At 34.4% G+C, this 14444-nt stretch overlaps 1 protein-coding gene across 1 annotated transcript in view; it reads right to left on the reverse strand.

Moving 5' to 3' along the window:
• Positions 1 to 573: 573 nt before the first annotated feature.
• The window catches only part of LOC106671036 (zinc finger protein 134-like), a 148187-nt gene continuing 134316 nt past the window's right edge, over positions 574 to 14444 (reverse strand). The window contains exons 4-5 of the mRNA XM_024224582.1: positions 2570 to 3067; positions 574 to 1573 (exon numbers count right to left, since the gene is read on the reverse strand). Of these exons, the coding sequence (XP_024080350.1) occupies positions 839 to 1573; positions 2570 to 3067 (1233 nt within the window). The 3' untranslated portion in view covers positions 574 to 838. The remainder of the gene's footprint in view (positions 1574 to 2569; positions 3068 to 14444) is intronic.

Raw genomic sequence — 14444 nt, forward strand, 5'->3', positions numbered from 1 at the left:
TCCTGATTCTATCTCATCATACGATTTCTCGATTTTTTCTCCATAAATTTATAGGATAATCATTTTTGCTTTGGGTTGTGTTTAAAAAATGTAAAGGGAGTATTATCAAGTGGGAAGCCTCGACCTGAAGACTACAAAACAGTTAAAAAAGTTAAGTTAAAGTTAAGAAAACAATTTTATTTTAATAATCTTGATTTCTTGGTAATCGATTTCGTTTATTGCTGATCTTAACGTTTGGAAAATGTATTTAAATGATAAAACTTCTAATAATTATAAATAAAAGGATATATATTTATTTACAAACATTAAAAAAGTCTTTAAGAATGAGCATTGGTATTTTGTGATGCTAATTTTAATACTTTTGACAAGAGAGCTGAAAGAAATATAATATATGAGCTTGCGGTTGGTTTAATATTACCGCCTTAATTACCGACCTAGTTGCTAATTTAATTTAAAAAATATTATATTTACACTTTCATAACATTTATAAAATAAATAACTTTTAACAACAAATAATGTTCATTTTAAAATAATAAATCATTAGACACTGATTGTAACAATTTTCAATTCTTTATAAATTTAAAGCGTGAGTTTAATAAATTAACAACAAGAAAACTCGCGTCGTAACAATTTATGTATATATACAAGCGTTTGTCGTATCACAAAACTTCCTATTCGAACTTAATATTAAAAATAATTATAAAATATTTGTAATTATTCAATAAACTAAGCTATCACCTGAAAGATCACTTTTTGATTGTTTCTGATATACTTAAGTACGATACAATAATTAAATTTAAAAGTAAAAAAAACACATTAAAATAAAATGGCACAATTATCATGTATTTACACCCAGTTGTGGAGAGTTGGGTTCGGATGGCAACGGAGGGTAAGGTTGCGGTGGGTTCGAGGCAACTCCGTTGTTGACGTTGATCTGAACATCGACGACACCGGTAGACGTGCATTTTTTGTAATGGGTCCTCATATTACTACTCTGACTGAATTTGAGGCCGCACTTTTCGCAGGAATAGGGTTTGACTCCGGTGTGGTAGTTCATATGTGTCTTGAGGTGGTGCTTTTTCGTGAAAGACTTGGAGCAGACCGTGCAAGAGTACGGTTTGATACCGGAGTGTAGTCGCATGTGGAGGGTCATGTTGGACCTGTCGGCGAACGCCTTCTGACAGACCACGCAGGAAAAAGGTTTCTCGCCCGTGTGGATCCGCAGGTGCTGCTTCAACAGCATCTTCCGCGAAAAGGATTTGCCGCAGTGTGGACACTCATGCGGCTTCTCGCCCGTGTGAATCCTCACGTGCATGTTGTAGGCGACCCTCTGGTTGAAACTTTTCCCGCAGTACTCGCAGCCGTATTCTTTCCTATTCCTGTGAATTTTCATGTGTGAGCTGAGGTATCCTCGGTCGTTGAAGTATTTCCCGCATTCCGGGCAGGTCGCGGCGAACTCACGGGTCCCTTCGTGGACCGATCGGTGGTACTTGTAATTCCTGAGTTGAGAAAACTGTTTACCGCACTCGAGACACTGGAATGGCTTCTCTCCCGTATGTGTTCTCATATGGACCTGAAAATTACCAAATTTAACCATGTTTAGAGAGGTAGATGGGGTTTGAGAAAGCCATTAAATAAATTAAAAAAGGGTTTTAAGGGTAATTTGATATGGGTAATAATCATACAGACTGAGCTGCATTTATTTGCAAATAAAAAATCTTAAAAATTAATAAATTAAATTTCTAGTTGCTTACAATAAATCAAGAATCTGATGAATATAATGTCATTATTCTATTATATTGATTGAATTAATGTTACTATTAATTGAAATAATTAATATGGACAATTATGCTTTGTAGATTTATCGACCAACTGATGCAGATCGTGTTCTCTTGGTTGTTATCGGGGATGTGGTCAAATAAACCGTCCCTGAGAAAAACCTCACACTAGATATTATTGTTTTTATTTGTGTTTGTATTTTTACTGACTATGGTATTATATAAAACTAGTCTAGCCATTTTATAGTTGAACAGGTGAAGAAAAAAGTGAAAAGGTTTTCAGTGTTTACACGAAAATAAAAGAATTTAAGTTTATATACTTCTGTTTAAAATCAGAAAGTATAAAAATGTGTGTCATGTTCTTATATATATTTGATGTTAAATTGGCCAAAATTAAAATGTATAATATATTTTTTTGGAAGAGGCATGAAGAAGGTACAATAAGTTCTGAAAGCTAGGCGGAGATTTAAAATTAAAAATATTTTATTTGACCACATCCCAGGTAACAACCAAGAAAACATTATGGTCAATTATGACCACTAAACATAAATGGATTAATTTTATTATTTATTGACCTGCTTCGGTTGTACTCTGGTTTCTAACTAAACAGTATTGGCTTAATACCACTTAACCAATAATCCCAAACCAGAGTAAACATTACATTGAAAGCTTGACATCTACCCTGTTTAGATAATAGCAAATAATGGGATTTAAATATTATTTTATGTTACAAGAAGAAAACTCTTGAAGAAATTATAATCGAGAAGGGTTTGAAAAAAATTCCTAGTTACCTTTAGGGAAGCTCTTGTAACGAAGACTTTACTGCAATGTGTGCATGAGTGTTCTGGCTTGGGCGACTCATGTAATTTGACGTGGGCACTCCAGTGGCCCCTGTGGGAGAACTGCTTGCTGCAAATGCTGCACGAAAAAGGTTTCCCCTCGGGTAGGCCACCTTCGTTATTATTCCGGTCGTTGACGAGATCCACGGGGTTCGCCCGTTCTTCCAAGAGTCCTACCAGCGATTGAAGCGGGCTCGGGTCTTCTTGCTTTACCTCCTTCTGGTGGTTGCTGAAGCTATTGCTGCCTAGGCTCAAATCGCTCGGCTCCTCCTCGCTCTTGGCGATGGCCTGTTCCCTGTAGAACTCCTGCAGCCGCCTTTCTTTCAATTTGCAGAGTTTGACTCCGTTATTTTTACCTACTGATGGTTCCTCGATTTTGACTTGCGGCTTCGTTTCCTCCACACAAGGTAACTGTTTAATTTGTACTGGTGGACTCATCCTTTTCGTCTCCTGAAACAACCAAAAAAACAAACAAAAAAAACAATTACATCAAGTTTAATTTATTAATATGTAATATTATATGTAAACTAAATGAGCAAAGACCACAATTCAAAGAAACTAAAATGTGGGAGGAAGAACGGTTTCTATTAAATCTTTGAATGTATAAATAACCTTATTCAGGAAAGTTAAGATTAAATCTTATATTTTGAAGATTTATAAGGTTTTTTAGTTACGAGTTGGATACCCAAAGGCCAAAATCATCATAGTATCCTCTATCGCTAAAGATTCGCGTATACCATTAAGCGAAGGATCATTTTAGAGCTGTGATTGATGGTGCCGACAAGCAGGGTTGTATTTAACGAATTAACCGATAATACGTTAATAAAATAATCTTGTGGGAAAAAGAGCCCGGGGAACGCTGATTGCCGCACCGGTGCTAGAATGTACCTAAAGGTCATGTTACCTTTTTTCGCTTCCTTTAATGGGTGAAGTCCGGGTACCATGAGCAATTTGAAATCCTTAAAGAGCACATCGGATACCCAATCCGATTCAGAAAATTAAAGAGCTTCTCGGTAGAAATGCACGAGTTATGAAATTGAAAATGTTCCTTTCAAAGAAGGGCATTTAAAAAGAACTTAGAACATCCCATTTTAGAAGATTGCTTGGTGATAAGGTAGGCAAAATGCACTTTCACAAAACCAAGTGTTTAACTTGTTAAGATTAAATAGGTCAATCCTAACCTAGTAATACAAAAATTAGCAGACAGGAAAAGTTAGAAACAAAAGTAATTTAACTATCATCATCAAAATCAGACCCTTTATTTCAGCAACTGGTAATGACCATTTGGAAAAAAATACTCATACTGTACCACGCTTCTCTTCAGTTTGAAAATATGTAAACAATTTCCTTTTCCAGGTTGAATTCTTAAAATAAATTTATCTACACTTGGTTATGAATAAAATTTCCTCTCAAAGCGGTTGTTTACGACCGTCCCTTTTAGTAAGATCCGGCTGATTGAATGGGTACGGCTATTACCAAGTGTGAATATTTATTCATCAGAGAAGAATGATTCTATTGAATAACAAATGAATTATTTTATACCCAAATATTTACTTTCTATAAATATTACCTACTACTGCAAAATAATTTAATGACCCCCATATTTTTTCGCGCCTGTCAAACCCTCTGGGATTCGATCAGATCAAAAGTTGTAATACCGCTATATTTTATTACACTTTTAGGTACAATATAAATTTTTATCTATAGGATTTATTGTTTCGCGGGTATTCTGGATTCTTGTGCACACTGATCTAATATTCAAAAAGAAAATAGGGAATAGATGCTTTAAAAATTATTTGAAAAATTGATAACAGTCTCAGAATTCTTGGACGATCTTGCAAAATCCTGACTCATATTTTTACTACGCTTTACTTTTACAAATAGTTCAAACAAGCAACAACAGAAGCGGGGGCGTCGGTGGCTACAACGGTTTAGGCGTTGACACGGTGCTCATCATTGTAAGGTAAAGATCCCAGCGGCACTGCATTTGAACTCGACATACTCAAATGGGCTTTTTTTCAAAAACGCCGGCACCCCGAGGGTTGATAAAGCCTCTGCTGTTGCTACGTGAAAGTAGCTTGTTTTGTGGATTTAATGTGTTTCCTCCAAACATTCCTGGTACATATAAACTATCTCTATTGTTGTATTACCTTGTTCTATTTTATTCTTGTTAATGTTACGCATGACATGGAAAAATATTATTGAAATGTACCAAGAAACTGGAAAAACGGCGGAATTAATTAAAATCTTTCCATATTAACGTGTTAATATCATATGTACAGTCTTGTCCATTCTCACGCAAGGATTTTTTAATTTCTTTATCTTAATTTCTTTAAAGTCTTCGTACAACTTTTTTCTCCTCGGTTGTAACGGCAGGGCTTATCTAGAGAAAGAGTGCTTGGTGCAGTTTTAGAGTGTGTAGTGTGCAGTAGGCGTATCTCGTTGCTATCTCTCTTCGACGGTTGATTAACATAATGACCAATTTGCCATACCGAAGGCGATGAACGCCTGAGGCTTGGGCTGAATCATCAGCAATAACGCTTCTGAATAGTAATGATTGTTTGAAAACTTGTTTATTTATTAGTATCAGTATCAATCAGAAATTTTTTTTACATATCACCCTATCTGAATATTCACGATTGAATTCTTGCAAAACGTCATATTAATTATTATTACGTAATCCATAAAAAATTACGTTAAAACTAGCTTACTCCAAAATCATTCAGTAGAGCTTGTCTTTCCTAGTTTGTCCTTAAGCACTCGTCTATGTATGATTTTTTCTAATAGTTTTCCTGAAAGATTTTAATTTCTGCAATAAACTACAGAATTCTACTCAGTGTTATGGTATGGAGGTCATCATTACCCAGGAATGGCTTTCCTCAGCGTCAGCGTTTTCTTAAATATAGCAGGACAGTTGCTTAGGATTTTCTCCGTAGTCTTTGTCTACTCTAGAAATAGTACACATTGGTCTCATATGTTAATAGTCATTTTTCTTAAAATGGTATAATTATGATATTACAAGATATTGCCCTTACATTTCAGAGTTTTTAGTTCCTTTCTGTTGAGTATGATTTTCTCTTTGTCCATTGGATCTTACGTTGACTTATGTCTCATAACTGGCGTACGTCAGATTTGTTGTGTCTCTTAACTGTTCAGGTTCCAAAAAATGCATTAGCCGTGTGTGTTGTTTACCTACCTTTTTTAGGTAGTAGGTCTGCTGCCTTGTCTGAAATTCCTCATGACCTGGACCAAATTTATATCGTTAAGCTATTTGTAGATCTTAGTTTTGTCCAGACTAGTTTTGAGTTAATTCTGTAGGCTTTCAGAGCTGCCTGGCTATCTCTTAGTATTTTTATGTTTACTCCATGTTTTCTATTTTTTTCATGTACACATGTTTCTGTGTTTAAAGGCTCGAAAGATAGTTGTAATGGATCTCAGTGCCATTAGTGCTCGTAGACCCCTATATGCTCATTCCCGTCCCTAGTGCCATGTTTTAGACGCATGCATACCAATGAAGCGCTAGAAGTTTTTCTTTTGTTGATGCTTGTTAAAATACACTACGTTACCATATAAAATTAGACATTTCTAAAACAGATCCTTGTAAAACTTAAGTACAACTTTTCTGTTAAGCTTGAGAAAAAGTGTGTAAATGGGACTGCGGTAACGAGTAGTTAGATCGTCAGAATATCTTCTACTAGACCCGGACATGGTTTCGATTCCCACTGTCGCCTCTGAAATTTTTGACCTCTCCCCAAACTACTATTTATCTACATATGTGGTAGACTCCACGACACTTAAGACAATGCGTTTATAAAAGGTTTAACAATTTCTTGTTTGAGTTTTAGTTTTTATCATTGATTAATTGCTATTTGGCCAAGACAAAATCCAGTCCTAAAGTTTTCAGTTTGTTGATATAAATAAACTATTTGATTCATATTGAAATAGAAATGCTAAAAAAGGTCACAATTTGAAAATTTAGTTGGAGATTTGACGCTGTCCGAAACGTCCAATGTTATCAACGCGCGTACAAATCATCACGCCTCATTATTAAATAATCACCAATTCTGATAAAAAAGCAATTGAATCCATGTGTATGCGGTAGGTGTTGTCGGCTCTGCAGGGAGTATTAATAATCCCTGTAAATTATCCGGGTGGCCCTTCTCGATTTATGTGAAAGAAAGATATGAAGACTAACTTATTGATATTTACGCCCCTGGTCGATATTTACGATCCGACTTTCTGGCCCAATTACAGGCCTTTGCTGGCCGTGTCTCACGAAAAGGGCTTCGGTTATAAAAAATTATTAACGGACTTTTAAATGATTTTTCCCCCGGAGCTGTTCGTCTAATTGGTTGTTGTGGCGTCAGTGATCCGATCCAATTGCGAATTTCGTCTCGTAAAATAAAGGAAGCCGGTCGTAAATGCAAAATTTAGAAAAAAGCCGGCTTGTAATTTTATACGACGAAATAATCGTCTACTGCTTCAGAATATTGTACTGACGTAATTTGAGAAAGTGTAATTTTATCTTCCAAATTTGAAAGGTATTTTTTCAATTTATCTGCATTTACACTCAAACCTTAATTGAAATAATTAAACGCTACAAAAACTAATAATCGAGCAAATGTTCATTTGAATGTTAAAGAGGATTGGAAAGGTAATTGGACTTAGCAGCAAGAAAGAAAACGCTATAGAAAAACTCTTTCACTCACTCACCCAGCCATGCTCATTCTTTCTATTTTTAAACCACGTATCTACAAATTAATTCATGATTTTATTTATTGGCAGAAAACAATTTTTTTTACTCGACTAGAGGTAATTAAAAGTGGGAAACCTGTCGTGGAGAGAAATGACACCGACCGTTAGTCACTCCCACTTAACTATGGATTCATTATAAAGACGGTATGAATGGATGGAAACCACTTCCGTAAAAGTTGAATTTGGATCGAATCAGTTAATCAAACCGGGTGGAAAAAACGAGAGAGAGAAAGATAGATAGATAGATAGATAGATAGATAGAGAGAGAGAGAGAGAGAGAGAGAGAGAGAGAGNGGAGAGAGAGAGAGAGAGAGAGAGAGAGAGAGAGAGAGAGAGAGAGAGAGAGAGAGAGAGAGAGAGAGAGACAGACAGAGAGACAGAGACAGAGATAGAATAGATAGAAAGAAATGTTAACAATCTTATGTAAATAACGATTTCCGTTTTACTCTGAACGTTTGAAATCCCTCATGTTCGTAATGATCAAATGAAATATCTCAAGAAGAAATGGAGAATTAAATGTTGGAATAAGGTTTTAAAACAGGCTGTAACCTTACTTCAAAACATGTTAATTTTTAAAATTTACGAAGCTTGCTGCGATTTGTTATAAAAATTTAGATTTCTGGTGTTACTGCGATTAATTGTTATTATTTGGGACACAAGTTTGACATTTATTGACCGATGACTATAGCCATTCACAAAACCAAAAATTTATGAAATATTTCCAGACCATAATCATGATGAATTCTCGAGAAGAAAGCCATGATGTACCAGTAAGACATTGTTTAGAGATGGATCGACCTTGTGTAGATTTGTATGTGTGATCATCAGGTATTAGGTCACACAAACATAGAAACTCCCAACTTCATGCCAAGGTTTCGTTTAATTGGTAAACATCTTCAGGGCTGAGTTAGTTTACAATTTCTTTATTAGGTACTCATGTAGATGTTTATAAATCCTTGGTAATAAATAAATCACATATAAAAACAACAATTAAAATAAAATAGCGACAACCTTAGGAAATGATTTCCTTAAAATTATTTCATAGGAAATCATTTCCTAAGGTTGCCCGCTATTTTATTTTATTTATTAAATTAACCATATTGGTGAAAAATAATTGATAAAATAATTGATCTATCATTGGTTTTAGTATTTTTGATATTTTTATTGTTGTTTTATATGTTATTTATTTATTACCAAGGGTTTATAAACATTTACATATGTACATAATAAAGAAATTGTAAACCAACTCAGCCCTGAAGATGTTTACAAATTAAACGAAAGCTTGGTATGAAGTTGGGAGTTTCTATGTTCTTCGACGTAATACCTGATTATCACACATACAAAACCAAAAATAATACGATTCTAATTGGTCACTAGGATGGAGTTTGTTTGTGGTTTTGAGAAAAGTCCGTTAAATCTTTGAGAAACAAGTCATTCAAGATAAACAAGAATGTTCAATGAAAGAATATATAAAAATCGCCAATTCATTATTGCGGTTTTTGATGAAAAAAAGAAAAAAAAAAGATTGTAAAATGAAAATTCTATCCAGCAAGTTTTTATAGAAAAAGACCGCTTTGATTTACATGTCACCAGAAACGTTGTATTGCATCTTTTTAGATAAAGTAATATGATTATCTTAAATTTTGACTGTAATTTGTATTTTTAGATCTCTGTAACCGTGTTTCTTTTCAAACCATAATCCATTTAGAAAGCTTGAATTATATAAATTGTCATAATTTTACGAAATTAAAACGTACCAAATTAAAATAAAGGATTAATTCAATCATTTAACCATCGGAGGTTAGCCCATGAGACGAAAGGACTTCGTTAGATAATCTAGATAATATGATACAATAATGAACCCAATTTTTCATGGTTAACCCTCAGCTGAGTGAATGAGAGAATTAAACCTTTTAGTTCAAATTAGTTAGTATTTGACTGACATTTTGTTGAATTTTACCAAGCCCTAATCAGCTAAGATAGGGAAACTAGGATGATCGAAATCGACCAAATTACACCCCATACAGATATAAAAACACAATCGCATCACATTTTTAGTGTTTTTCAGAATCAAACACATATAACATACAATATGCGCGAACTTGCGCTCGAATCTATCTCCTGCGTCGTCAATTATGTATACAATTGGAAGATATGTCAAAAATATATTTGATAATGAAGCGGAGTTACACATATAACATGAAGTTTTCTTCTTGAAAATTTTCAAATTTTCACATTCTAGACCATGATATTGGAGAATTGATCCGCCCTACAAAATTCCTATTCGATGTGGTGTGCATTGAAATAAAATCAGCGTGGGATATGTTATTATGACGGGGCAAAAAATGACCTGCGCCAATTGGCAGAAATGAGGACGTAATGTTATGTTAGCATTTGGCGAGGACCTTCTCATCTCCTGCAGCAACATCAATCACCCATGCCATAATGGCCCTTCATAAAGAATCGTGATTAAACACGACGTCCCTGGTATCATCTGGGTTCAACTCGGGCATAATACTCATCTCAACGGAGATGCCGGTTTCCCTTCATTAATAACACTGACAGTCCGACTCTCTCTGCTAAAGCGAATCGGCTCAATGCAAGACGACGCGATAATTATAAGGGATCGAACGGATGAAAGCCACAATCGGAAAGAAGATTAATTATTAGGGCACCGGGGTACTTTTTTTTTTGAAAAACTCATTCCCTATAAGAGACCTCGTCCAGTTTGATTAGAAACCAACCTTTAAGATTAGAACAGGAATAACAAAGATGGTTGATTATCCATAACTTTTATGAACTATGGTTAAAGTATAGTCGGATGGGTTTACAAGACTAATCTTGATTATTCTTATGCTATTAAAGATGCATTTTGATGTATCACTATATATATACCNTAGAGGTGTAGTGTTTGTTATCACTTCCAAAGCTAGGGTTGGTGTAATGGGAAAAGCTCCCGTCATCATCGTACAACCTAGTCTTTGGAATGACCTTAGCTTGTTACGATGATGTTATGATGTATCACTAAAACCTTCAAGTTTTTTTTTTAACCTTTGGCTAGTAGTAAAAAGCCGACATACAAATTATTATAAAGTACACTACGGACGTTATAATTAACTGACAATTATCACTTGAATTCTTGTTGTAAGTTGTACTTTCTCCCACAACGATTGCAAAGAAAGAAAAAACAATGTACAGTTATTTATAAAATTTCTTATTTAAATAATATTTTATAAATTTCTAAAATTTCTTAGACATGCTTCTTTATAGAAAAATTGTCAGATAATTCTAGTTGTGAATGTTGCTCCACGACAAGGGCGTTTGTACATATTCCTTCCTCTCTGTTGTCCCCTGTTGAAAATGGAATGGAAGGAATGGTTACATGGACCAAATACCTTACAGTTAAATGTTTACATTATTTATTATTCAAGCGTAATTAGCTTAAAAACGTTTAATATTGACTTAATTTTAGTTTGATTGTTATTTATTGGAAGGAACCGATTTTGATTTCTTAACGATATTTCTGAGTCAAACAATTTTATAAAACGAATTTTGGTGTCATTAAATTCAAATATCAATATATTGGTGCTCATTTAATTATACTTTTTATTAAATAATATATTTTTTAGTGAATACATGGGATACATTCTGGTTATTTATTTTTTAAAATCAACGTTTTGATTAAACACGTCCCAAAACGTAGAAATAATTGATGTCCAGGGTTTTTATTTATAATTCTTACCGAAGAGTATTGCTTGAGTGCGTTCCTGGATGTGGTCCAAGCTTTTGATAGGGCCGGCACTCAGGCAACCTCTATAAACCTCAACCCTTTCTAGCTACTCCTTATAACCTTAATCAGGAATCCTATTTAACTGACCACTTGTTTCAGAGTGAGATGCGGCAACAAGAAGTCAGATATTAGACGGATACTAGCCGGCATCCCACAATGGAGCATACCTGGTCACATCCTGTAAACCATACTCCTAACTATACCGAATGTATGCATAAGCATTATTTGAAAGATAATTTTGTATTACATACTAAATCTTATAACTTACTGTGAGCAACTTACAACATTCAAGAACACCATGAGCTTAGCCAAGACTGGTGCAAAAAGGAAAGACAAGAACGAATTAGAAAAAAGTACTCGGCGTATATTTACATTGAGAAAAGAGTCTTGCCCTTCACTGTTCATCACCGACAAAGAAGTATCACCTTCATGTCAGACACTTAGGACTATACCTAGAAGCAGACTGATTTGGAATCCTCGAGACTTATGACAAAACTTGACAGAAGACTTGTACAACTACGAAGACAACAGAAGACCGGCACAATGAAGTTCCAAACCTAACAACTCATCATAATCTTCATTGCCGCCTTAAACGACAAAGTCCTCTATACCATGTTGCTTCTGAATCCCTCATATTAACAACATTAATAACCTGTTTTTTACCTACATAGAGTGTTACTAATCCTTTTAAACTCTTTAGAAGTAGAAAAATAAAGACAATTTCAAAACAAGTTCAACTTTATCCTTTCCAAAGCCAGCTTGCCGAGTAAGTCAGTTGGTTTTTAAACCACTCTTGTTGAAGAACTGGATTGGATTCCGTTTCACAAGACGAAATCCAATCTCTTGTTTATTCGATGCTTGGGACTTAAAGTGCTCCCTCCGCAAGGCCCTGACGATGTAATGATATAATAAGAGCAAAAGTAGTAAGATAATTGTTAATTTTGTTTAAGATATCATTAAATATGTTCCAGATTTTGGTGAATTTATTTCAAACTATCATAATAATTTTTATTAAAACTCATAAATTGTAATTTACATAATAATAAAAATACTTATATGAAGTTTAAAAAACCCAAAATTCTAGTGCCAGTGTTTTTGTTTTTGAGAGAATTATTGGTACGAACATACTACTTTTTTATCAATATTTTTATCGATAGCAAAGATATCATTAGTTCTAATCCGATAATGTTTATTATTTTACCACAATAGATATTACAAAACCAATATTTTGTTTTTTGATAGTTAATTATCATTATTTTAGTTTAAATCTCAATATTTTTGAGATATTAAACGATGATATTTATATAAATTCCTTGATATTGATATTAAATAGAAAAAATAAATATTACTAATTAATAACTAAGTTATTTAATTATATGGCAAAATAATAAGCTCGTAATTGCTGGAATGTTAATTGATTTCTTCCTGACTGAAGTGTAGATCCAGGGGTATAATCAGATGAGTTTTCTTTGTAGCAAACCTTATTTCTAGGCAATTAGTCATGTTAATTTGACAACACCTAAATCTAACATACCATGTAATGGAATTAATTTCAAACGATAAAAAAAATTCAACCGGTTTCCATTTTTTTTTCAACATTACCGTTTCAGAATCCGTCCCTGGTATTATAAGGAAATATAACGCGTTAACTCGTCCAAACGAGAAACACGGCTGCCGGATCGAGAATATTTCCAAATAATTACAGACATTGACTAATTAAGGGCTAAATTATTTACATAGTCGTTCGACCGAGTATGAAAGGGATGTGTTTCCCCGGGCCAAAATGAATTCAGGCGGTTTCCTATTAATTAGTGGATATCATTTTAAAATCGTAAAACAGGACTTGATACCGCACTTATTCAAATTCTAGATGATAAAGCCAATTCAGAGCTACTGGGAATTAAAAACCGGCCTTGTTAAGTATTTTATACAGCCCTGTCTGTGTTGTGATCTTAATTATTCCTTCTCTAAGCTATTTTATTATTTGCAAGACTTTTTTATTATCTTTCATTTAAATTTACAAAACTTTATGCATCACTAAACTGGATTCAGATCGGTAAAACGAGAAACAACTTTAAAAACACAATAATTTAAAGTTTAAACTATAGAATTAAAAAGAGTAGATCCACTTATTCTGTATTATCTTTTTCCATGAAAATTTATTTTTCTGAAATTTCAGTTCATCTCTAATGTATTTATTATGAATTAAAAGTTGTATTATTATTTAATTAATAAGTTGAAGGAAATTTTAATTGATGTACAATTGTTTTATTATACCGCACGTAGTATAAGTTTAAGAGGATAATAAAGAACATGGCATAACATAAAGTAAACTACTGACGATTAGACAATGGAATTAGTGATGATTTCAATTGTCACACGTATTCTGCATCCCTAACTACTTCTGTCCACCAATTCTCGCTAGTTTTCTTCATTTCATTATGACGGTTTCTTCTCCTGGTTGAAGGCTAGCCTTGCTGGGTAATATGCAGTGAAAACAATTAGATATTCGAGATACGCGCGCGCGCGCACACACACACACACACACACACACACACACACACACACACATTACTACTAATTTACTTCATATCTAAAATGAAGTGCTGCACATCGATGGTCCTTTACAGTCAAATTTGGTTCCATACCCACACACACACACACACACACACACACACACACACACACACACACACACACACACACACACACACACACACACACACACACACACACACACACACACACACACACACACACACACACACACACACACACACACACACACACACACACACACACACACACACACACACACACACACACACACACACACACACACACACACACACACACACACACACACACACACACACACACACACACACACACACACACACACACACACACACACACACACACACACACACACACACACACACACACACACACACACACACACACACACACACACACACACACACACACACACACACACACACACACACACACACACACACACACACACACACACACACACACACACACACACACACACACACNTATATATATATATATTGCCAAGCACAAGGTAATGGTAATCAAACCACCATTTTACAAATTGAAAAGAAAAAATTGATCTTGCAACTGAAAATAGATTGATTTTCCTACTGTCCACGTGAAAAAAGTCTATACTCTTTACTATCTAAATATGGCCAGTATTGCTCATTTTTAGAAATGTTTAATGAATCTATTGATTAGCAATCCATCTGCTTATTGTTA

The sequence above is a fragment of the Cimex lectularius genome, unplaced genomic scaffold, assembly GCF_000648675.2.
Source record: "Cimex lectularius strain Harlan isolate CLEC.00 unplaced genomic scaffold, Clec_2.1 scaffold46, whole genome shotgun sequence".
NCBI lineage: Eukaryota > Metazoa > Arthropoda > Insecta > Hemiptera > Cimicidae > Cimex > Cimex lectularius.